A 26,686-nucleotide genomic window follows, 5' to 3' on the forward strand; every position below is an offset into this window, starting at 1 on the left:
TGGTGTTCTGCAGAGCCGCCAGTAGAAACTACCCCTTGTCTTCTAGCGCTCTTGAAAGTATTCTGTCTGATCCTGGCGTCGGCTTTGTCTGTTCTGAGTGTCTGGCCATTAGTTGGAAGACACAACAAATTAGTGCATTTCCCCCTATTTAGTGGCTAGACTCCCTGTGCGTGGGTCCTGCACACATCACCTCAGGCAGTATTTGAACATGGATGCTCACAGTGTACCAGCAGCAGTTCTGACAAATGAACTAACAGGAAGACTCGGTATGGTGGATTTGCTAGCTGTCCTACGCTGTCTGACCTGGAGGACATCCTTATATACATTCCAACACTTCAACAGTTACCTCCTTTGCAGCCTCCCCAAAAACTTGGGAGACTCCACCATGTCCCTGACAATGCCCTAAAGATCCTTTTTCTACTCACACTGGAGACTCTGCCTTGTCAATCATCTTCTCACATAAGGCCTGTGCCCCCTTTAGAGCCTATATGCCAATCTTTAAACAGCTGGCGAAGTTTTGCAAACCCAATGCATTCTTTCCCCTCATGGGATGGAGAGGATTCTGAATCTACTGCTCAACACAATTTACTCCCATAGTAGTTACTTGCATGTTCCTCTATTAACTCTTAGAAAAACACCTAGTTCCATAGGAAGGACACTTGGGAAATGGGTGCATTCTAAGGAATATGGTTTGCACACTAGTTGGACCCCTCTTTGACCCTCCATCCATGTGAATAACATTGTCTGCACCTAGCGTGTTGCAGGCCTGGAAAACGTTCACTCAGGTAGCCACTACTGGGCTTCGAGGCAAGTTTAGAACTGTGTCAGTGACATGAACATTTGGCAGCAGGAATTGGGTTTTTGAAGTGACGTGGCAATGATAACCACATTTTTAATGCCACACAGGGGAGCTGCAAACCTGCTTGCCGACTAGGGTTTAAGACGACACGGACCTCTTTTACTTACCCACTTCTTTCGGGGAAATCAAAAGTCCAAAGAAAACAATGATTCCTCCAGCAAACTGCACTGATGCTGTCACCAGGAAGGCATACTGGAGAGAAGAGAGAATAAAAGAACTACCTTTCACATTGCTCTTTGGCATCTCATTCTAAATTAAACATTCATCTCTATTTTTCCAACCACTTTCAATCACACATGGTTTCCATGCAATGAGACAGGCAATTTCTCTGTACCCCATCTCTGTGTGAGAGTAAGCCATACCAACACAGAATATCTCCATAAAACCTAGAAACAGTCACCCCTGCCTCCAGAGTAGACTTTTTACCACGCTGGAGGGGGAGCACTGGAATGGAACACATGATGGTGGGGAAGGAGAAAGACACCGAACACTAGATTTTATTCACTTTTCCTTTAATGCAGGCAGATAATGAACATTTTGTCTTATAGTAATGGCCACAGCTGGCAGCTCTTTGTGGTTACAAGGCAGAGTACGTACAGGCATCTACCATTCAGAAGGGTGAACCCTAACGAATGTTCCTGGAGCTTAGCTTCCTGTTGGCAGAAGGAAATAAATTAAAATAATAAGCTATTTTATTTCTATACTATTTTTCAAGTTTGTGCAATAAGGACCTTCAGCCACATGAGCAGAGCACATGAACATTCCTCCCTTTACACTCTGCTGCATTTAAGATTTCCATGAGAGTGAATATTGGAGATGTGTGTATTGAGTCCATAAATACTGCCCTGTTCTCAGGTCACTAGCTATATAATATTGCTTTACAAGGGGCGGGGTGGGCAGACAAGGAGAGAACTCCTAAAATCAGGTTGTATTGTCCAAAAGGTGAAGACTGGAGTTGCAGTCAGTGGACATGCTCGAGCTGGAGCTCCCTCATTATAAGAGGGGAAAGGCTGCCAACAGGGGGTTCTCTGTGAAGGGTCCTTGACTTTGAAGCTCTTCCCCAAACTTGGTCCAAAACAACTTACGTCTGGCCTTTAAGCCACAATGCAAAACCCTTTTCTTTTCTCCCTGGCTTTTGGTGATACGGTGGGTTTAACATCTGTTTGTTGCTTGGCCATTGTAGAGTGGAGAAGTGCTCGAGATCAAGTTGTAACTTATAATACTTTTATATTTCAATATTGTCAAGAACACCTCGAGCACAGGAGAGCAGTTCTTTTATCCTATAGAACTCAAAAAATCAATAAATATGTCTACCTGAAGGAACTATTTTTACTCAAGTGATGGTTGGCAATTGGGGGATGAGTTTTGTTTTTAAGTACAATACTATTGTTCTCAAGCACTAGCTTGCACCTGCTCAAGCCAGGCAGGTACAGGGATGTCATAACGGAGGCCCAGTTTTCTTAGACTCCGCTAAAAATCTTACAAGATGCTCACTGAGCAGTCAGATTGACCTTAGCACTGATTATTTTTATATCTCGTCCCCAAAAGAGAAGAAAAGCACAAACTCCACAGTGAGAACTACATTTCAAATGTCAGCCTAACCTCTTTAAAAGTATATATAAAAAATATGTAGTAGGAAGGGAAATTTTTACTGGTCCATAACACAAAAACAGCTGAAGGTATTTTACTCAAACTTTCAAAAAAAGTGTTTACCTCCAGGAGGAAGCCAAGAATAGACAATTCCAGCCCAAAAGGTGGATGTTTTGGGAAGCTGAGAGAGGCTGAAAACAGGTGGTTATAATGAAAGCTGTTTTGCTACCTTAACTATATCATAATTTGAGTCTATTTCTATAAGAGGCCATATTAATTGCTAAACCTTGTTAAATGCTCCCTGAAGCAACGGCATGCCCATCCCCACACCCTGATGGATGTCCGTGCCCAGGGCCGGATTAAGGTTATGAGGGCTAAGGCTAATGGGAGGGAAGGATCTAAGTATGAATTAGGTATTGCACAAAAACTATGAAGTCAAACATTTATCTACATATGTATTTACGTATTATTTATGTAAAATTAAGAAGTTAATTCTACTCTCACTACACTCAATTCTTCAAAACAAACCGCGCCCCCCCCACCCCCCGCCCCAGCTGTGGCAAAGTCATGAATGATGTCATAGTAATTCAAAGACCTGACGATTTCATTCTCAATGCTCAAGAGGGACAAAGCACTGAGATGCTCTTGAGTTATGGTGGATCGGAGGACATTTTGGTTAGAAGAGATAGGAACATTCTCCACTACAGTTATCGATTATTAGTGACAAATGCAGGCATAATGAAGTTTCAACATTTGCAAAACATTCTCTCACACTGGATTCAGTGATAACTCGGTATGTACAAATACGATTTGCTTTCGTCACCTTTTCTCTCTATATCTGAGAGTGATGCGAATTCAACAAATTGAAGAAATTATTTAGTAAAATCTATTGGGAGATCGTCTGGGTACTTCTGACTCATTTGATACCTTCACTGACTTCAGAGCTTGAAATGTTTGGTGAAAAATTTGTCAGTACACTAAAGGTTTTGTCAGTATTTTCGTAAGCCTTGGGCCGATGTTTCAATTAACTTTTCAGTTTGTCAATGATTGTAATGAAGGTATTAGCTTTGAAGGTCTCCTTGTCACTGAACGAGTGGGCAGTAGCATCATTGCATGTCTTCTGTCTTTTGCAGCATTTGGCTGACTTATACTCATGGTTAGCAATTCTTGCAACCCCCTGAATTTCATACTCAAAGCTATCCTGCATTTGTTGAAGAACAGTTCAAAGACTCCTCACTAGGTTTACAGGAGTGGAAGGTCAACTTGAGCACTTTGCAAGCTTAGACTGCACCTGCTGAATGGCTGAAGTATATCTATCATTCCAGACCACAAAATGCCAGTTTCCAAAGTGAGCACTGCATCACTCAGGATCTTCGCATCTTCTCTTGTTGCTGATTTTTTAGATTCATCATCCTTGATGCTCTCTAGCACTTCAAGGATGTTAGGGTTTCCCAGAACAACTGCATTCAGTGTTGGCACTCCACATGGCACATGGCACTCCACATGGCACTCCACCATGTGCCTGAGAGTGATTTGGGCACTGGGCATCCCTTTGGTAGTTAATCTCTAAGAATCATCTAATGACTGGTTGATGCAGAGAAATCTTTTTTTTTTTTTTTTAAACACACAATTCTTGGACAAAACCAAAAAAAAGGAACTGCTTCAACACAACAATCCACGGCAGACTGGCCAATAAGGTTACGTGAGTGAGCAGCACATGGCATGTAATCAACCAAAGCATGGTGCTCTTTTATCTTTGCCTGCATCCCTGAATATTTGCCACTCATATTACTTGCATTATCATAGCTTTGGCCACGACAAAGGCGGTGTCAATCCCATTTTCGGTGAGGAAATCGCGTAGGTACAAGGCAAGTTTCTCCTGTGTGGTTGGTGATGTTTATGAAGGTCATGAAATGCTCAACTGGTCTGCAGGGTAGCACATAATGCAAGATGACAGTCAGCTGATCTACATGTGACACATCCAGTGTTGAGTCGACAGACACTGAAAAATATCCCACGTCTTCAATCTCATCTGCAATGGTTGATAGTGTCTTCTTTGCCAGCAGTGCAATGAATTCATCACAAATAGATATGATGCACGGCCTTTTCCATAATTTGCATGTTCACTGATGTGCTGAGTTAAGCAAGGGTCAAACTTAGCGATTAGCTCTAGAACACCAAGGTAATTACCACTGTGTTTCGATCCAACAGTCTCACCTGAGCCACAGAATGACAGACCACGTTTAGCAAGAAAAACTGTGCTTTCAACTATGCATCTGAGAATGTTCTTCCTATAAGCACAACCTTCCAAAAACTGGTTTTCCATTCAGGTATCAATTCTACCACTAACTTTCTATCAGGTATGGTAGCTCCTGACTGACAATGTATGCTCCTCACTCATTGTATGATTGGTAATGTATGCAGTATTCGTTCAACCACTGAAGCCTTTGCAGAACAACCTCCACTTCAGAAAACAGGGGGCAATAAAAACAGTACACTTTTTTTTAAAGGCAAATAGATGAGCCGTTCTCGCTTGCCAATCTGTTTGTTAGGCTTCGCATATTCAAACATTGATTTGGTCAGATAAGGATTCTGATTGGTGTACTCTCGCTTTGTCAATCACAAGTCAGCATCTAGATTCTGGCATTTCTGTGAGCCCTTCTCAGTCCAATATGAAATGAGATCTTGAGAAGTCATGTCCCACGTGGCTAGATGACTGGAGAAGGATTTTTTTATATTACTATCACTGGGAAAGTCTTGAGAGGGGTGGGATGAGACTGCACCTAGAGAAGTCACAGGAGGCCGCTCTTTTTCATCAAGCGCCGGCGCAGCAGGTTCACTTGGGCTGGTATTCGCCTGGACTTCCTCACCACCAGACTTAGTAGGAGGAAAAAACGTCAGGAACGAAGGAATACCTTTCGGTACTACAACTTGTCTTTGCTGTCTTTTTTGGCCGCCTTCAATTTCTGCCATCCTCCTTTCTTCGACATGGCTTCTATTATCCAGTGTAGGCCTATTGTGTACAAGGTTCTATATTGCTTGGGCCCACAAACACTTACTTAGCCCAAAAAGACAAAATCACAACCACCATAAATTGAACTCACAGTCCTGATGGATAATTTGTACAAAGCAATATCTAATGAGACGAAGCATTTCCCAATGGCTCTGCTACCATCGCTCAGCTGTTACTTCAGTATGGAATGAAGGGCCTAGAGTAGGGTCTAAAAATTAGGCTTAAAGTAGGGCCTAAGGCTATGACCTTCTTAGCCTATAGGTTAATCTGGCCCTGTCCTTGCCTCACCACTGCTTAACAGCAGTGTCTGTCAGCCAACTGACATGCAGCATTAGATTTGGCTCCAAACACCACTTTATCCTCTCTCAAGTCAGGAAGATGGTAGGTGACCATGACATAGGGGCTCAGCAGAAATGGGTAAGTTTTAAAGGGACCAAGTGTCGTGTCCCCCCTCCCACACACACAAAGGGTAAGTTTTAAAGGGACAGAGCCCCTCCAAATCTCATGCGATATTCTGTACTCTCTGGAGTTGAGAAGGAAAGGAGAGGATTACTATGCTCTGTCTACCACCTATCATCACAAAGATATAGGGAGCAGAGTTCCCCCATAGACATGGGAAAGAAAAAAAAAACAACACATCATTTATCTGCTCATCTGCTCTCAGTGGGCCAGAGACAGGGAAAGACTCCCTGGAATAAGACAGTCCCTACACACAACTCCAAATCAGACAGCAACTACTCACCTCATAGCCATACTGCAGAACACAGGAGGCAAGGAATGCTCCCAGAATGTTCCCCACTGATGCACAGGCACTCCAGAGTCCAAAAACAAAACCCCTCCTGAGAAGGCACAGCAAAATGGAGGGGGGAAAGGGAGAGAGTTAACACTGGCTTTAACTGATATGTAATTAGTATTAAATTCTCCACAACTACCACCATTCCCTCCCCCGCCACCCCACACACAGAAGCAGCTTCATTTAAAATAAAATATACTGTAAAATAATCAGCTCATGATAGACAAGTTTATCTATCATGTCCCATTCTGTTTCACTTGAGTCAAACCAAGGTCTAGATCAGTGGTGTCACGACACCAGACCAGATCCAGACCAGAGGACACAGGATACATTTATCCATGTAAATCTGACAAATTCTGATTCTACAACAGGTCAAAGTTTCTATCTAGCCCTTATGAATGTGACCTGCTGCTGCCCTACCTTAGGTGTTCTGAAACAACCTTTAGATTTAAGGTTTCAAACATCTCTGATGACAACACTTTATGGGCCAGATTTTCCAATAATTTAGCTGTGCAGTTGCACACTGTGTGTGTAATCACAGTCATTGCAATTGAGAGTTCAAATTGAGTTTAATATGTCAATGGCCAAATCAACAAAGAGCAGAAAACGTATAATAATGATACCCAGCTCTTATAGAACTTTTTTGATCCCTAGATCTCAAAGCACTTTACAAAGGGAGGTCAATATCATTAACCCCATTTTACAAGGGGAAACAAAGCCCAAATAGATAATGCAAGTTTCGGCACAATATAACAGCCTTAATCTGACCTAAAATGAAAACTATGTTGTCAGAGTTAAAGCTGTTATGTAGTGAAGAAATACGCATTACTGTATTTTATATCTGATAAGAGTAGTTTGTTTATTGTTTACATGTCCTAAATAAGAGTTCCGTCATTCACTATTCATTTACTGCCTGTCAATGCTCAGGTTACAATAGGTAAGCACGTTCTCGTTTAGCCACCGTAACAGGATTTGCCAGAGAATTGTTTTGGTTTGGGAATTCAGCCGAAACTGCTGTTCTGCATCACAGATAAGCTACTAAACCAAGGAGAAATACCAAAGTACCCAGCTTTTCCAAACCAGTTGCCCATGATGGCAACAACACAGGGCCAGCCAGTGGACTGCAGCAAGCCATTCACAACCCATAGGCAGCAGTAGAACCATTTGTTGTAGAAATGCAGCCATTCTGTGAGAGTGCCGAACACAAACTCCTGTGGGGAAAAGAGAGGAAAACTGTGATCTTGCTACAAGTCTTCCAGGCTGACCAGAAGTGTCAACGCAAAACTGAAAGGGGGCAGCGGGGAAAGGAAGTGGTTCAAAGCCTATATTTTACATTTCATTCAAGTGACAGCATCACTAACAGCTCAGGTGTTCCTAATACCATGCTCAGACAATGTTCAGTGGTGACTCACAGGTAACAGCACCACCTGCTGAGTCACCAATAGCATGTCCTGCAGCATCTAAACGTGCCTCCCTCCCAAGTGTGGTACTCAGCTTAGTTACAGCCCACCCCAGGAGCCATTAATTTACAAAAATAAAACTTGAATCAAAGACTGATAGACAAAACACCTGTCAAATTAAATATGCAATGATACTGAAATACAGGAAAGTCTCACTAATTCCCACTTTACTGATGCATAAACCCCTGCAAAAAATCCACGGTGGTTTCACAGTCTTTATCAGCAAACACTGAATAGCAAAGAGTGCTATAGTCAGGTCTCAAATTACAAAATCGTCACCAATATAACAGATGATGATTGTACTTTTACTAGAACATTAGGGAGCATAAAAAGTATAGAATCTCAGCAGTGTACGGCTGAAAGAAACCTCCATCCTCCCACACTGCGGCAGGATTAAGTATACCTAGAACACCCTTGACAGGTGTTTGAGAAAAGGTGAACCAAAAACCTTCTCAGGTAACTTATTCCAGACCTTAACTATCCTTATAGTTAGAAAGCTTTTCCTAATATCTAACCTAAATCCCCCTGGCTGTAAAATAAACTGGTTACTTCTTGTCCTGCCCTCAATGAACATGAAGAACAAAAATTGATCGCTGTCCTCTTTATAACTACCTTTTACATATTTGAAGATTAACAGTCCCTCTCAGACCCCCAGTCTTCTCTAGATTAAGGCCTGGTCTGTAACTAAATCTTCGGTCGATCTAGCTACGCTGCTCATGGATGTGAAAAATTCAGACCCCTGAGACACATAGTTAAGATGACCTTAGCCCCAGTGTTGATATCACTAGGTCAGTGGAAGAATTCTTCTGTCGACCTCTTGAGGAAGTGGATTAACTGCAGCAATGGAAAAACCCTTCCATCGCTGTAGCAAGTGTCTACACTACAATAGCGTAGCTGCTGCTGTAGCACTTACAGTGTAGACATGCCCTAAACATCCCAAGTTCTTTCAACCTTTCCTCATAGGCCACGTTTTCTACACCTCTTTTCTTGTTCCCTCTGGACAGGGAACCAGTTTGACAGTGAACCACTGATAACTATTCTCTGAATATGATTTTTCAACCAGTTGTGCACCCATCTTACAATAATTTAATCAAAACCACATTTCCCTAGTTTGCTTATAAGGATATCATGTGGGACTGACAGAAACTTTAGCACTAATCTGCACTATCCAGGATAAACAAAGCATGCTTTGTGATGCAATATACTTGATTTATGCAAGTGTTTTTATCCATATTTGCAAAATGTAATAATCCACCAACAGGTCTCCCAGTCTTTGAGATGAATTAAAGTATGGGCATAGCCATATAAGGTTAATGATTAAAAACCCAATAAGATAAAATACATTCAGTGCTTATCCATGGAAGCTTGAAACTGAAGAAGTCTTTCCTTACAGATATTCCTTCTGAGTTATTTCACCCACGGCCAGCTGCAAAATCAAGTAAGTTAATACTAGTTTATTAATGTTAGTGTTTTCTTATAAGAGAAATGAAAAAGAAGGATTTATTTGGAAGGAAAGCCATTTTAAAATGTTATGTGGTTTGGAAAACAGTCCCGATATACACAGAAAACAGACTGAAGAAGAGAATGTGTAGGCCCAGATTTGGGCTCCTCATACTCAAGCAACTCTTGTTCGTATCTTAGTAGGTCACAACATCTATGTCTGAAGAAACGTCTCCACTATCCTTACACAAATGCATACTGCCACAAAGGCTTTAGGGGGAGGGGGGGTGGAAGTGCTCTTCTGTAGGCCTCAGACTCTGGTCATGATACAAAACAGAGTCTGGCCCAACACCAAACTCCATAAACAAACCATTTTTGCCACAAAGTTCAAAAAATAAAATAAAAATGAGGCATTCTGAACAGCTTAGCATGGCACTCTCCTAATAAGGCTACTTAGGAAGCAGTGGGGTTTAGGGCAAGTATTACTATGCCAGCCCCTGCACCCACAGGCTAGGGTCAGATAAATTCTGCTATTCTACTCTAAACAAGAACAAGAGCCAAGTGTTTTAGAGGGAAGGAGAGTTTCTAAATCACATAATCACGCTTCAGCGAAACAGAGACATTTTTCAAACTTACCACTAAAGCAGAGGAGCACATGCCGAAAGACAAGACCCATCGTAAATTCAGGCGATCCCCAACTATGCCACTGACAAAGAGACCCTAAGAACACAGATGAGTATGTTAAGCAAAGCCACATAGTTTACATTTGTTTTCAACATGATCTGTAAGAAGAGTTGAGGGAATGCTGGGAGCTCAAATCTGACCCCAAGAACAGGTGTGTAGAAGTCTGGTGGCGGTGTTTGTTTTTACAAGATCTAATACAAACAGAACTGCTTCCATTAACTTATGGAGACTGAAATTTCAGTCACAATGACTTTGTTTTGACAGAGGCTCTCCCTGCAACATTTGCAATGCAAACACGGCAACATTGTGCTGGTGTCCTAGATCAAGAAAGTGACACTGATTGGACTATGAACAGAAGCAAAAAGTCTGTTCTTGGTGTCCAACTGTATATAAACACAAAGCAAACAGAACAGTGAAAGCTTAGATTCCTAAAAATTCAGCTTTAATAATCTAAGGTGTTACTAATAACACCGATAAAGAAATTTGACAAATTTAATAAATATGACTTTAAAGGTTAAGAAAATGTCATTCACTTTAGAGTGATATAATAAGTGTCCCAAACAGCAAGGGTAAATGTAACAGCAAATATTTTACTTTAAATATAGCTCCCCATCTTCCACAGTCCTTTCAAGCCTCCTGAAGTGCAAATTGCCATGCACCTGTGATATATTCTGGCAGGGGAATCTGAGTGGGGAGTTGGACTAAATGGCCTCCTTGAGGTCCCTTCCAACCCTGCTATTCTATGATGTACCACATACAGATGATGTCACATCATTACTACAGCAGACTTCAGTTAGGAGCCAGAGTATTAGGGGAGGTGCCCAATAAGTGTCTTTTGCAGAGTGTTTGTTATCCTGCATGATACAAAACCACTTCAAAAAGCCTCCCTAAATCAGTGCAATATACCAGTGCAAAAGGCATTTATTTGATCCTACAACCCTCCTCCCCAGACTCCTCTACTGTCTGGTTCCTTGCTATGTCAGACTTTGTGGTGGATGTGACATGCCGCTAATGTATGGTGTTGGAGACAGTAATGGATTCTAGGAGACCTGAAAGATTATATGCTGACAGCCTTTCGCCATTGCTATTTGGAGCATTCAGCTTGTAATTCTCAAGTAGATGTATTTCTCTTAAACCTATCAGCAGACCCCTTAAAAGATGTAACATATCCAGTGTGGTGTGAGGGCAAAAGTAATGTAGTCAAAGGGAATCTGTTCACTTCCCAAACCCTTAGAGTTAGTCAGGAGCAGAGAGCAGATCCCGTTCCTCCACCCTCAAACGTGATGGGTCATCCGCACCATCCTTCCCACCCAAACTCTGGCAGCTGTGATTAAGTTTTACTCACCACAGCATAGGAAAAGAGAAAGATAGTGTCCAACGTCCCCAGGAAAAGAGTAGCTTCTTCTGCATTGGGAAATAAATGGCTACTGTTCCAGAGCTACAAAGAGAAGCAATTGCATCATGAGTCTTCCAAAGAGATAGATCTCATCTACAATACACAAGAAATACCTGGCTCCAGTAACATCCCATCTCTGAAATGCTTTAGCTAATTGATTGAGTCAGGATCAACTTTGACTTCAAATTCTACGAAAAGCACTTTTTTCCTGCTAGAGACCTCAATTAACTTCTAGCACACCAGGAGCTATAAACACTGCAATTAATATTTATGGTAACAATGTTACTATCTACATGCTGCTTTATACATAATGCCTGGGCTCTCAGGATCTTGCAATCTACATTAAATGGACAACATAAAAGGAAATGACCAGGAGGAGGGAGAGAACAGAGGAATCAGTAGTCCCAGAGATGAGATTAGTGACAGAACACGAGCTGAAAGTAGCAAGCTTTGAGGATGGATTTGAAGGAAGAGTAGAAGGAATTAATAAAGGGGGGAGAGGAAAAAGAGGGGGCGGATCAACCTTAAAGGTGACATTTCCTATGCTCAACTTTCATCAACTCCATTTTGGTTTTTGCCATAGAACAAGTTCTTGAAGGTAGGGACCACCTTTTAATTATGCATTTGAAAAATGGTGCTCTGATCTATGATTGTGGCCCTAAGGCACTACTGTAATAGCTATGCTTCCACACATCTCACTGCCGACAGTCAGGACTGGCCTGGCTGTATTCGGAGTGCCTTCGACCCAAGCACTGGTCACAGCTAGCCTTATTCAGCTGACCATGCAGCAGCTGACAGATGTGGCTTCTATTTAGTTATGTTTTCCAAAAAATGCGGTGTGTAAAAAAAGAGATTCAATAATAAAAAGGTAAAGCCACTGAAGAAAATTATTGCTGCCACTAGAGGTCAGTAGTATCCATCTGTCAGTCTATTAATAAACTATATTGCTAGCTCAGAATGCTGGGCATATCGGGAATGAGTGGTTAAATACTGATTAATGGGTAGAATATACATCCACAATACTTCATTTTAGAGCACTCACAGGTGTGCTAGACCCTTTACTATAACATAATAAAAACCTAAGGTCCCTGATCCAGACAGATTACGCTCCAAAAGTTTACACTTTACATTTTACACTTATTACACACAGGCATCCAAGCTGGAGGGGTTGCAAGTGCTTTGGAGGACAAGATTAGAATTCAAGATGATCTTAAACTGGATAAATGGTCTGAAATAAACAGGATAAAATTCAAAAAGGACAAATACAAAATACTACACTTGGGAAGGAACAATCCATCGCATAAATACAAAATGGGAAATGATTACCTAGGAAGGAGTATTGCAGAAAAGGATCTGAGGGTTACAGGAGATTACAAACTAAATGAGTCAAAATTACAATACTGTTGCACAAAAAAACCCGAACATCAGTCTGAGATGTTGTGACTGAATGAACCCCTATATTCACACCACTGTAATAATCTTTGTATACAATATTCCTAATGAGATATCATTTGAAAAGTAGTATCAACAGTATCATGGTGAAATGTGTATAATGTTTATCTACAAAATGTGTATATTAAGAGTTATGGACAAACTGAAATTATGACTGAAATCCATTTACCAGACAAGTCTAGGAAAATCCTGTTTCTCAAAGACAAAGGACAAGCTGACAGTTCTGGCCGGGTGTCATCAAAGCTGACTGGCAATCACTGGTCAAGTGGCCATTCTTTGGCAATGAAGGGGGGCAGGAAAAGATTGATCTGCATTTTAACAAACAACATGGAACCTTTTTCACCACAAGATTCCATGTCTCCGTCTTCATGGGGAAGGAACTTAATCTAGGGTAACTCTCATGAAAATGCATTGCAAAGAGTGACTGGGCTATAAAAGTGAGGGACAAAAACACCCCAGGGATTCTCTTTCTTTCTGTCACCTAAGATGACAAAGGCACCAGCCCTTTGGAGTGTGGGAGCAAATCCTGCCCTGAGAATTTGGTCAGTTATGTTGCTTGGAACACGTGGTAAACATTTTACCTGGAGCCAAGTCTAGTTTGTTACGTTTTAGCTACTAGGAAGCGTTTTATCTTTCTTTTTACTGTAAACATTTCTGATTTTAATACCCTATATCTGTACTCACTTAATCTCTCTTTGTAGTTGAACATATGTGTTTTATTTTTTTAAATCAAAAAACTAATCCAGTGCTGTGTTTAAACTGAACTGTTTGGGGGAACTCCAGTTAAAGAAGCAAACTGTTGTATAATGACCCCTTACAGGTGCAACAAACCTCTAATTTCTGAACTGCCCAGGAGAGGGCTGAATAGTGCACAACCTAAGTTTTTGGGAAAATTCAGGACTGGGAGGGTGTTGGGGTTGCCCTGCACATGTTAACCAAGGTTGGTAGAAGCCTGAATGTGGCTGGTGTGTTGCTGACAGGCTACTGGGGTCAGAGTTGCTGGACCAGGGCTGTAGCTGTAAACACAATCAGGGTGTGACCTGAATGCTGTTTAGCAGTTTGAGCGCGGCCCCGGTTGGAAGCCACAACAGCAAAGCATTGTGAGGCACCCAAGGTTGCACGGCAGGAGGTGACAACCTCTCAGCGGTCTGGATTGCACCTGGGATTGCTGTAAGCAAGACATGAGAAGGAATTCTTCCACTCAGCTCAGCACTGATAAGGCCTCTGCTGGAATACTGTGTTCCAGCTCTGAGCACCACACTTTGGGAAGGAAGTGGACAAATTGGAAAAAGTGCAGAGGAGAGCAACAAAAATCATTAAAGGTCTAGAAAACATGACCTACTAGGAAAGATTGAAAAAACTGGGTTTGTTTAGTCTGGAGAAGAGAAGACTGGGGGGAGGGGGGAGAGGACCACATAATATATATACATATTTAAGTATATAAAAGGTTGTTATAAAGAGGAGGGTGATAAATTGTTTTCCTTAATTTCTGAGGACAGGACAAGTAGTAATGAAATTAAATTGCAGCAAAGCAGATTTAGGTTACAAATTGGGAAAAACTTCCTGTCAGGGTAGTTAACCATTGGAACAAAGTATCTAGGGAGGTTGTGGAATCTCCATCATTGGAGGTTTTTAAGTACAGGTTAGACAATCATCTGTCAGGGATGGTCTAGATCTGCGGTTTTCAACCTGTGGTCCGCAGAGCTCTGAGAGTCTGCAGATTATATCTAAGATTTCCAAAGGGGCTGCAACTCCATTTGAAATTTTTTAAGGGTCCACAAATGAAATAAGGTTGAAAACCACAGGTCTAAATAATACTTAGTCCAGCCTCAATGCAGCAGACTGGACTAGACAACCTATTGAGATCCCTTCCAGTCTTATATTTCAACGATTTTTTATGATTTATCCTTTAGCCAAGAATTCAGCAAAGGAACAGACATTCCTCTGGATAACAAGAGCATTCAGAGTTACAGTAGCAAGGATTTAAAGAAATCCCACTACCCAAGAGGTTTGGAAGGGTAGTATCCAAACTAACTCATGGGGCTAAGAAGAAGTTTTCCTTATGTGTAGGTTATATACAAGGCTTCTTGGACCTTCCTCTAAAGTATCTGGTGCTGGCCATCGTTGGAGACAGGATACTGGACCAGATGGACCATGGGTCCAATCCAATAAGGCAGTTCTTATGTTCCCAATACAAGTAGATCTATCCCACTTGTGTTGCACTTTAATGGCAATTACCTGTTAGTAAGGAAGGGAGAACAAGTATTTTTTTTCAACATGTGATTCTAAAAACAGGAGCCTAGAAAATGTGCAATCTGAGGAAGAAGAGAGTCAAAACTCCTCTCTCTGCTGGCCTAGCCAGCCAGCTGCTCTAAAAACTCCACACCTATCATAGTAAATATTTAGCTGGCTCTCAGGGAAGGCCTTGTAGAAGATAAATAGGCATGTTCTGTGCTCATTTACCCCTCATGGAAATCCAGTACAACTGTATGTAACCAAGTACAGTACATTGACTTCCATAAGGTCAAATCCTGGTCCTACTGATCACAAGGCAACACTCTCATTCACAGCCAAGGAACTGGGATTTTAAAGGCAGTGGGAGCTGCTGATAATTCTGCATTTCTGAAAATCCAGTCACTTACTCAAGCATTTAAATGTGGACGTAGCAGCCTAGTTTTAGGCACCCTGTTAGGAACATCTTGGCTGCTACATATAACTAGCTTGGATTGTAGTAGTTTTCTTCCCTCCCATGTCAGCCGTCCTTTCCAGAAGGAAATAAAAGCACTACTACTGACAAAACCATAACCATGATGTTACTAACACCTCTGCTTCTGAGATGCAACTCCCTCCATTGCTCATTTCACACACAGACACCTGAAGTTACAGTCAGTGGGTTTTCCACCTTTTGCATTCTGCTGATTACCATACACAGATGTTTCTGTGGACCCAGTTCCCATCCCACTACCATGACTCCCCAACTTCTCAAAAAGTTTCACTCTGTGGCTCACTACGAAAAGCTCTGCTGACCACTGGTGGTCCAGAGACTATAGTGGGGGATCTACTGTTTTAAGTCACCCGAGACTCCCACCTATGCAGGTACTCAAGTAGCAAGGGGCATCTCTGGCAAAAAATAATCTCTTTTGCACCACTGTCTGAGTGTGTCTGTATTAAAACTTGCCAGCTAGGTTGATAGTCCTGACTGTTCTCACCTCATATGGCTGGAGCTCCAGGGCCGTGGTATTTATGTCAGAAGGAGTCCATTGGCTGGAAATGCTGACCTTGACATTGCTGAATGTCTTTCTGGAAGCATGGAGCAGGGAGTAACTGCAAGACAGAGAGTGAACACACATAGGTTTGACAGATCTTCACTGCAGCAGAAAGCAAAAGGGACCCAAAATTCCATACACAATCTGCCTCAGGGCCCAGCCAAGAACCTATTCTTTTTTTTTGGTGGGAGTGGAAGCACCCTAATTTGCAGTTACATACTCTGATTGTTGTCAGTGTGGGGAGGAATGCCAGGCCTAGGAGCGTGATCAACATCTCAATTTGGAGGGACTGAATTATCATCATCATCATCATCATCATGTTTCTTTTTCAAGGAGGGGGGAGATGAAATGTCCACCAATGGTTATACACTTACACACACGAAAACACTTGCCCAGCTAATCACCACCATAGGTTCTCATCTAAAGACACATCAGATATCCTCTTTCCTCCAGAACTCTGCATGTGTAGAATGCAGAGAGGAGAAAGAAGCTACCAACAGCACTGGCAGAGCACTTCACACTGGTTAGAGCTCTCATTAAAATGTGCTCATTGTTGGGATTGAGGGTTTATTTTCTCCTGGTTTTGGAAGGCTCCACTTGCTTCCACTCTTCCGTAGTGTAACTCTGTATGCAGGGAGATGGACAGGTCAGTGAAGACCTTCATCATGAGTACTATTTATGTCAGTGGTTTTCAACTTTTTTTCATTTGTGGAACCCTAAAAAATTTTGAATGGAGCTGTGGTCCCCTTTGAAAATCCTAGATATAAGTCGGCAGACCCCCGTGGTCCAGAGACCACAGTCGCATTCCTCTCCACACTAACAACCAGCGTATCTAACTGCACATTAAGGTACCTCAACTTCCACCAAAAAAACCAGGGTTTTAGCTGGCTCTGAAGACCACTATTCTATGGTAACAACCACCTTTCGTGGATCCCTTAGACATAGCCTGCGGTCCTTCGGGGGTCCATGGAAGGTTGAGAATCACTGATTTATGTCAGTATTCACACAGGGAATATGCATTTCGTTATTTGAATGCACAGGAAACCCCGGCACAACATTACTGACACTGTGCCTCCCTCCACACATTACTACTACTTGGCTTTTGGTCAGGTCTTCTCATTATCCTCCCTTGCTTTCCCTCCACACATCCACTCCCCAAACTCAGCTGGACAAACGTCATGCGGATCCAGGAGCGGCCAACCTACCTGAAGAAGGTAAGCAGGAACACAGCAATGTGGCGATGAGTGCAATGGGACACAAGGGACCCATTTGCAGGCTGCCTTCGCAGATTCCTAGGCACAGCCATACTTCTGGCCTTGCCCTCCTTCTGGCCCTTGGCCTCAAAGGCTGAAAGTTAGTTTAGGTCATTTCTCTTCTCACTTAAAAGGAAAAAAAAACACATTTGAAGAAAAGCTCACTTATAACACAATGTTCAGCAAGTAGCTGGAACACAGCAAGGGGTACAGTGCTATTCCACTTGTTCCCAGTGAAATTCAAGTCTCTAACCTCACCTTTAATGTTCTGCACAGCTCTGTGCCCATCTTATCAGCTTCTCCTTTCCCGGCACCAGCAATGCCTGGAACAGTTTCTCTCATGCACCAAGCACCTTCCTAGCCCCACTTCTTTCACATGCCCTTCCTAATGTCCTGCCTGTCTAGGTTCTTAAAGGGTGCCCATCAGCGGACAAACTCCCCAGGGGGTCTCTCCCCAGTCCCTGAATAGTCATCCATCCCCTATTCATATTTGTCCAACTTAGATTGCAAGATGCTCAGTGAATGAACACTCTTTGCATCCTACAGACCGATCATAAAAGTCTCTCTTACTACTGTTATATGACTGACACACACCAGTGATCTTAAAGCGATAGTTCACATTCAGGTATCTGACTCTTGCCAGCATCTGCTGGAGTCAAGTGTGAGATTTTGAATTTAAATGTCTCTTCCTTTGCCAATAAGATGTCAACAAGAGACCACAAACAAAAAAGAGTGGACAAACAAAGTTGGAAAAGAGGAAGCTTAGCTTAGAAATTATGGGGTGGTGAGGTGCAGTAGATAGACCGCCTGCCTACCAGACCTGTGCCCTATATTCTAGTTCCATCTCAGCCACTGTCATGATGTACAACATTGAGCAAGCCACTTAACTTCTCTGCACCTCACATTGTAGATGGATGCTCATACCTGCCCAACCTTCTACAGTTGCAAAGTATTGTTAGTGAAAGGGTTCTAACACTTTATTTAGAGACTTATAGCTAGATCAGTGAAACCACAGCAAAGAAGGAGTATATAGTGCTTGCTAAAAACCAGAGGAATGGACTAGACCAATGTTTTTCAAACCATGGGTCGTGACCCAGCACTGGGTCACCTTGCTCTAGTCAGCACCGCGGACCAGGACGTTAAGAGTCCCGTCAGCAGTGCTGCCCAGCTAAGGCAGGCTAGTGCCTACCTTTTCCAACACTGCGCTGCGCCCCTTTTCCAACACTGCACTGCCCTCTAGGCAGGGGGGCTATACGGCTCCGTGCACTGCCCCTGCCTTGAGCACCGGCTTTGCACTTCCATTGGCTGGGAAAGAGGGCTGTATGCATACATCCTGACTCAACTCTCAGCACAGACACCAGCAGGAGGAGGCAGCCTACTCACTGAACCCTGGTGGGCTGCTTAAAGACCAGGACCAGCTGAAGGAGCCGCAGGAAAGTCATAGCTGTCCTGAGGTAAGAAACACAGGGCACTGCCTGATGGAAAACCCCAGACCCTAGGAGGAAGGCTGGGAAGACCCCCTGACACGAAAGGGGTGCTTTTGGGGCAAGCTGTAAAAACTGAACCCAAGTATATATTGTGTAAAGCTGCTGGAGGTGAGTGGTTTATTTCTGAAAACTCTAGTAGAGGAAACTGAGGAAAATGTGTCTGCAGGGCCTTGTTACGCCAGCAGGAGGCGCTACAGAGGAGACATCCCCTATGACAGGTAAGCATGTTGGAATCCTGCAATGTGGGAAACAATGGGATACACAACTCCTTGTGGGGGAACTGGTATGGGCCAAGGAGGTCACACAAAGCACCTAGCACAGGGAAGGAAGCGGTGCACACACAGAGCTGCTGCCAGTGAGGAAGTTGTGAGGGGCCCATGAAATAGAGGGGATGGGAAGGTGGGGCACAGAGAGCTGGTGGTTGGGAATGGAAGAATGCAAGGAGCCCCTGGTGCTTGGTCTACAGGGGTTATGGAGGGTGAGACAGACTCCCTCATGTAAGACCCCTTTTACTCCCAGCTACTAAGTCAAGCATGAAGAGAAATTCCCCTGAAGCTACTGTTAATTAACATCTACTAGCTCTAACACAGTGGTCTCCAACCTTTTTATGCCCAAGATCACTTTCTGAATTTAAATGCAACCCAAGATCTACCCCACCCCTTCCCCAAGGCCCCGCCCTGCTTACTCCATCCTCCATCACTTGCTCTCCCCAACCCTCACTCACCTTCACTAGGCTGGGGCTGAGGTTTGGGAGCAGGCTCTGGGCTGGGACCAAGGGATTTCGAGTATGGGAGGGTGCTCCAGACTGAGCCTGGGTCAGGAGGTTGGAGGTGCACGAGGGGGTGAGGGTACAAGATCTGGGAGGGAGTTTGGGTGCAGGAGGGGCCTGTGGGCTTAGGCAGAGTAGTGGAGTCCAGGAGGGGGCCCGGGTTGCAGGAGGGGGTATGGGGTGCTGGGTCTTGGAGGGGGCTCAGGACTGGGCTCCCACCAGGCAGCGTATACCTTAGTCAGTTCCCGGCAGCGCAGCAGGGCAAACACAGGCTCCCTGCCTGCCCCATGCCACTCCGGGAAGGGGCCAATGCACCCCTGCAGCCCACAGGGGAGGGGCATGTGGCTCTGTGTGCTGCCTCTCTGCAGGCCCTGCCCCCACAGCTCCCATTAGCCGCAGTTCTCCATTCTCACCCAATGGGAGCTGCGGGGGTGGTGCTTGCAGGCAAAAGCAGCACACAGAGATCCCTGGTCCCACCCCCTGGGCCGCAGGGGCCCGCTTCCAGGAGTGATGTGGGGCCGGGGTAGACGGGGAGCCAGCCTTAGTGGCAGCCCTACTGAGCCGCCAGACTTTTAGTCGCTGCAGATCATGATCAACTGGGAAAGTCTACGGGATTGACCAGTCAGCGACTACTGCTCTAATACATTCCCTCCACCCCACCAGGGATGAACTGTTCCCTAGAGAGCATATCCTCAAGCCTGCTACTCAGCTGGCTCTGGGAATATTATTACTAGCTACTGGCATTACCAGCCAATTTCCAGCTAGCTAACACTCCCTTTCCCTCCCACAGTTTATTTTACGCAAGTAAAAAAAGTGTCAATACACTGTGCTATACAAACATTTAAAACACTGCATGAGTGGGGCGACTTGTGATTTAGCCTGTCAACACTGGCTAGCCAAATCAAATTAGAAAACCATTCAGTGGGAGCAGAGTTGCAAAACAGCACTCAAATCTAGCAGACAGTCTGAATTCCAGTTATGGAAACATTCCTCCTCTGGGGTGTGCGCCAGTTTACCAAAGAGAGCTTAGCAGGACAGGAGAAACAGAATTCCTCTGTCTTCCTTCACATGTGCAGATGCCTTTGCAATGAATCGCATGTTTGACAGGACTAAAATAAAGTGGACGCATCTCAAATTTTCAGCCACACAATCCAATTTGGGGCACTTAATACTCACCACTCAGGGCTTGGCTACACTGGAGAGTTGCAGCGCTGATGATGGGGTTACAGCGCTGCAACTCACTCTGTGTACACACTTGCAAAGCACAGCCAGCACTGCAACTCCCTGGCTGCAGTGCTAGCTGTACACCTGGTCTGCTTGGGGTGTAGCGATTCCAGCGCTGGTGATGCAGCGCTGCTCATAAAGTGTGGCCACCAAAAGCACTGTTATTGGCCTCCAGGGTATTAGAAGGTATCCCAGCATACCTTTTCAGCCACTCTGCTCATCGTTTCGCACTCCACTGCCCCGGGCTCAGGTGACCCGCCCTTTAAATACCCTGGGAATTTTAAAAATCCCCTTCCTGTTTGCTCAGCCAGGTGTGGAGAGAAATCAATCACTGACCATGCCTCCACGCTCCAAACAAGCCCCAGCATGGAGCACTTGCGAGCTGCAGGACCTCATCAGTGTTCGGGGTGAGGAAGCTGTGCAGTCACAGCTGCGCTCCAGCCGTAGAAATTATGATACCCATGGCCAGATATCAAAGTCCATGCTGCAAAGGGGCCATGAACGGGACGCGTTGCAGTGCAGGGTTAAAGGAGCTGAGGAGTGCCTATTGCAAAGCCCGCCACTCAGGTGCTGCCCCCACGAACTGCCGTTTTTACAAGGAACTGGATGTGATATTTGGGTGTGACCCGACTGCCAATCCGAGGACCACAATGGACAGTTCAGAGCAGGGAGAGGAGGGGGAGGGTGTAGAGGAAACCGAGAGTGAGGCCACTGAGGTGGTGGGAGACACCCCGGAGTTCCAAGAGGCATGCAGCCAGGAGCTCTTCTCAAGCCAGGAGGAAGCTAGCCAGTCGCAGCAGCTGGAACTTGTTGGTGAAGAAGCAGCAGAGGAGCATGTTCTGGTAGTAGCAGCTTTTTATTTTAATGGATGGAAAATGTTGTTGGGAGAGGAAGGGGATGTTATGCTCATGCATGCATGCCCTAGATGTGCGAATAGCCCATTGATTTGTCTTATCACGCTCGCGCTTCGGTAATCGGCCTTCTGCTCAATCTTCTTCAAAGTTCCAGCCAGAGACCGCTCTGGGCCAAATCACCGTGTTGCGGCCAAGTTTATTAGGAGAACACCCGCATGTGGTCTTTTTCGCATCATCTCTCCGTCAAGATCGTTATACGGCGTCTGCCGCCACATAGTTGCCGTGAGGGCTGCGCGCGTGACCATTGCCTGCACACACGGCAAGCTGCCATAAGGACCAGGGAGAATCCACACACTGCCTGGTAGAAGACCTTCCGCTCTGGCCCAGTAAACCCGCAGTGCGATATATCTGCGCAGGGATAAAATCTGTGGAAAATGTAGGATAGTGTTCAGTGCACTTTCCCCCCAGCTGCTTTCCCGCTTTCCCCAGCCACAGAAACCCCAGTGGGGCCAATGACTCAGCAGTCCCCATGCCCAGGTTTGAGTCACAAGCAGAACATGGATTCATTTAATCACTCATTCCCCATTCATCACCATGTCTTTGTGCTGCTGGCCTCTCTGTCTATGCTTTGCTTAGTGGTTTAAATGATGCTACAATGTCTACATAACTCCTCACCGTGATTTATAAACACAATTTGCAGCCTCGTGTAATAAATGTTTCTTATTTCTGTTTTTTTAATGTGTCTTGGAATCCTCCGGGCCCCATATCATGTACTGGTTGAAAGGACTTACAGACTTTGAGGGGAGGAAACCAAGGAAAAACAAAGAAAGATTTGGTTTGAAAGCAGTTTGACATCAGTATGCCAGATGAGAATAGCAGGGCTGGCTGGACGGAAGAGAAATGCATCCCAAGTGGAGGGAAACACAAAGCGTGAGAAAGGAATTGGCTACCAGCAAAAACACAAGAAAAAAGCCTGGATAAGCCTACTGGGCGGCCAACGGACTGTATGCAGTCACCCGGTTAGCCATGCAGGGAAGAGTCACTACCGTGCTAACCCCCCACATCCCAGCTTCTCTCCCGTTGTGCCCCACTGTTTGTCAAACCCCTTTCTCCAGTCCCTGTCGTTCCTTGCCACCCATCAGCCTCGCCATCCAAAAATACACCTGTGAGTTCACCGTATGCTAGCACCTTGATGAATCTATTTGTACCCTTACCTATGTCGCCACTCTAACCCCAGTCACCATGCAGCCATATTATATCGTCTGAAGCTGCAGCAGGCATTGCCATGCGACTCCCAGGACAGTGACTGATACTCAAACCGTCTTGACGTACAGCTATTCAGCACTCTACCCCACCTGCCCTTTTATGTACTATATTTTTAATAAAGGTGATTTTCTTGGCTTTTTATAAAACTAGTTTTTATTATGCAGAAAGTGAAACATACTGTACTCCCACAGAGGGAAAAATAACAGGGCACTGCACAAATCATTGCTATACCACTGTTACACTTTCACTCCGTGCAGGCACAACGTTACCTTGTGGCTTTCTACCTCAAATTGGCCCTCCCCGTCGTAAAAGGGCATCCCTAATCCTTGAAGCCCTGTGCTGTGGCCTCTCTATGTACCTGCTCTTGGCTGTGCCAAATTCAGCATCCAGTGCATGAACGCTCGGAGGTCCATCATCAGCTCGAATGTTTCACCCTCCCTTCACCAAAATATTTATTGGTAGTACACACGCGAGCGATATAACTGCCGAGGGGATGGCTGCTTTACTTTCCCCCCCCAAGGTTCTAGCCCTTCCCAATAAGACACCTCCAGCCGCGTCCTTTTAAAGCGGCCAAAAGCACACTTCCACTAGTTCATTCTGCCCGGCTGCAGACCCGTGTAGTCTGAAGATCCGGTTCCTGCTCCTTGTCCAGTTCCCTTATATCAGTTTTCATGACCATAGGCATTAACCATGTATATGCGGTGGTCTCAAGACGATCACAATGGGCATTTCAATGTTCCCTACTACTGTGCATCTTCCCGGTATGTGCCGCGAAAGAACTTCCGGCCCTGCAGCTTCCTAACAGCACTGTTCGAAAGATGCAGTGGCCATCATGCACCTTTCCATGGCCATCCGTGTCATAATGTCAGTGAAACACCAATCGGTTGATGCCACATTGAAAGTGCATTGGAGAAACCAGAGAATACCCCTTCAATTGAAATGTACTTAGGATGTCAAGGTGGGTTGGGTGCCGAATAGGAATGATTGCTGTCCCCTCTAGTCGACCCCCACCAGTTAGGGAAACCCTTGTGGCAAAGCCCCATCCCGCCAATTCCGACACGTTTTCCCACAGAGGTCACAGTTTCTTCCTTGCAGTACTGCGGATTATATGGCCCTGCCAACACCTTTGCATCGAACACTATTGCCACAATGGTCGAAACTTTCCCACTCCAAACTGTTCTCGCGATCCCCCTGAGTATCTCGTCTATTGTTCCGTCAACTCACCGCCGGGGCGCTGCGTATGGTCTACACTACATTGTGTCTTTTTTATCGTTGTTCGTCCGAGGTTCGACTGCCCTCCCAATCTTGCGGCGCTCGGACGGCGCGACCATCACCAGCCCAGCTGTCAACCACCCGAAGACCACGGACTCCGATCGGTAGCTGTCTGGAGTTGTCATCTTCAGAAATGCAAAGGCCACCGCTTCTCCTTTCTACTAGAAGGGGAGCTCTCATCTCTTGTCCTTGCGCCTGGTCGAGCATAAGGTGTGGGGGCGAGCCAGCACACAGTCCATGAATAGTAGGCTTTTTCTCACCCGAAAGTTCCTGCAGCCACTGCTCTCATAGCAGCTTGGCAGACATGTTGATCCCACACTCAGTGCTTTTGTTCCCGAGCCCTAAGAGGGGTTCCACATGTGGTCTGTAGGCAATCCAGTTACGGCCCATAGTTATTTAGTGTCACGTGCTCAGGGCAACTCGGATATCATCGTCTGGAGGCGAACTCTCACTGTTGCTTGGAGCTGAAGGGATAGCTCAATGCAACTCGTGAGTATGCTGTCTGAGCGACCTCATCAGCTCGGGCTCCACATTTCTTCACATGAAAAGACGAATGTGCGAGACCTCAGTGTGAATCCGGCAACCCAATGGCTGGGATGTTTGTAGCGATCACCACGGCGCGTGTTGGGACAGGTGAAGCGGAGACGGGACCTCTTACGCACCTTCTTGTCCTTCCCTGACATCGCGCCAAATGGGACGAGTGCTCTGTAGGGTAATAGCTGCATCACAATGCACCACTCCCAAGCAAGGCGGCAAATGCTGCAATGTGGCCACACTGCAGCCGTCCTAACGCTGGTAACAAACCGCCTGTGAATCCCCCAGCGCTTGCACATATTTGAGTGTAGCCATTACCACTCGCGATCCTCTTCCCTCTTTTCGTGCGGTTACTGGCTGGCTGTGATTTGCTTCTCATTGAGCCCAAGGGCAGAAAAAGCAAATGTTCGTATGGAAATCCCATCCTGATACTCCTCCAAGTTTTGGCTTTTCCTCTTTCTTCCCATTTTTTTTTTTAAGATTCCAGCTTATAATGAACACCACAGTAAAGTATCCTTACACTTTTAAAGGTCTCCTAAGGCAGATATAGCCTGACCTAAAATATGCACTATGCCACTAACTGTCTAATAATGTTAGTGGCAGTGTTCCAGGTTGGCTCGTTTTCTTTAAATAAGCAAGACACCTACGCCTCGGAGGCATATAGTTTGAAGAAAGATACCAGGGTGACAACATCTTTTGACTGCAAATCTAGCTGAGGTTATAACTAGGGCTGGTTTGGGAAATGGAAGGATACAGAGTGTACATGTGCCTCAGAATAACTATTAGCCTGACAGTAAGAGCACTCACCTAGAATGTGAGACTCTGGTTCAAACCAGATTATTGGGCGAGTCTTGGTTTTTTAAAAAAAAAAAAAAAAAAAAAAAAACACACAGAAAATCATTCAATAGGTTTTCATTCCATATTGGAACAAAGACAAATATTGAACCCTCAAAGTGTTTCATGGAACAAGTCTTATTTTCTGGCCAGCCTTAGTTATAACAGCATTTAACTGTTAGGGTCCCTTCCCTCAAGGATCTCAAAAAGTGTTCTTCAAACATTAATGATTTAAGACTCCACATTTCTGTGACATCTAAGCAGTATTATCTTCATTTTACTGATGGGCAAACAACACAGGCTTCCTGCTTCCCAGTACACTAGGAATAAATTATATAATTGTTAGTTCTTATATAGTACTTATCAGCAGATCTCAAAGCACTTTACAAGGGAGGTCAGTATCATTAGCCCTATTTTACAGATGGGGAAACAGAGGCACAGAGGAAGCGACTAGCCCAAGGGCTCCCAGGTGGTCAGTGACAGAGCCAAGATTAGAACCCAAGTCTCCAGAGTCCCCATCCAGTACCCTATCAACTGAATCCTGCTGCCTCTCTCAATCATAGGAGCATATGATTTACTATACAGAATCAAATGATTGCTGCATCAAATTAGATATCCTCTGACATCTTTGTCCATCCACCCCTTCATAGCAACCAAGCAATGAAAAATACCCAGTTCTTTAGAGGAAACCTAAGCACTCCCTAAGGCACTTTGCCAATGGTACTGAAAGGGAAAAATAATCCTTCCAGATGCGTTCAGCTTACAGGGATAGTCTATTTTTTTGTCAAGGTCCAAGTTTCTTGGTCAATGTATAGTAAAGGTCCAGACTTAAGAGAAAATAAAAAACATAATAAGTAAATAAAAAGATTTCAGGGCCCATTCAAAAGCATCTGGCAGTCCAGATCTTGCCCTCAGTCCATCTATTGACTACTCCGGCTTACAGTCTGAAACGTTAGCGTTACCTGACACTGCTTTAGCATACACTAATGCAAATCTTACTTGTGAGAGTTACTCCACCCTTTTCAATATCTAGCCACAGTTTTGACCTTATGGCCTCTGCGGTATTTATAGAGTACATATCTTTACTGTATCTGAGGTGCCCTTCTCTGGAGCTTTTCAATCCCAGCTACATTTCCTGAAGGTGATCTGCAGGGATATGGCAAGGGAAACATACTTTGTGTATAAAAGAAAGCCTGAGGTTTTTTTTGTTTTTTTTTTTTTTTTAAAGCAAGTTTTTTCC

The 26,686-nt window shown here is 44.6% G+C and overlaps 1 protein-coding gene across 2 annotated transcripts in view; it reads right to left on the bottom strand.

The window, feature by feature from the left end:
* SLC37A3 (solute carrier family 37 member 3) overlaps positions 1 to 26,686 on the bottom strand; it is a 44,317-nt gene that overhangs the window by 16,072 nt on the left and 1,559 nt on the right. For both annotated transcript variants that reach the window (XM_032783161.2, XM_032783162.2), the window contains exons 2-8: positions 17,159 to 17,332; positions 15,897 to 16,011; positions 11,185 to 11,277; positions 9,792 to 9,875; positions 7,321 to 7,466; positions 6,205 to 6,301; positions 967 to 1,051 (exon numbers count right to left, since the gene is read on the bottom strand). In XM_032783161.2, coding sequence (XP_032639052.1) covers positions 967 to 1,051; positions 6,205 to 6,301; positions 7,321 to 7,466; positions 9,792 to 9,875; positions 11,185 to 11,277; positions 15,897 to 16,011; positions 17,159 to 17,259 — 721 coding nt within the window. In that variant the 5' untranslated portion in view covers positions 17,260 to 17,332. The remainder of the gene's footprint in view (positions 1 to 966; positions 1,052 to 6,204; positions 6,302 to 7,320; positions 7,467 to 9,791; positions 9,876 to 11,184; positions 11,278 to 15,896; positions 16,012 to 17,158; positions 17,333 to 26,686) is intronic.

This window comes from Chelonoidis abingdonii, chromosome 1 (genome assembly GCF_003597395.2).
Source record: "Chelonoidis abingdonii isolate Lonesome George chromosome 1, CheloAbing_2.0, whole genome shotgun sequence".
Taxonomy (NCBI): Eukaryota; Metazoa; Chordata; order Testudines; family Testudinidae; genus Chelonoidis; species Chelonoidis abingdonii.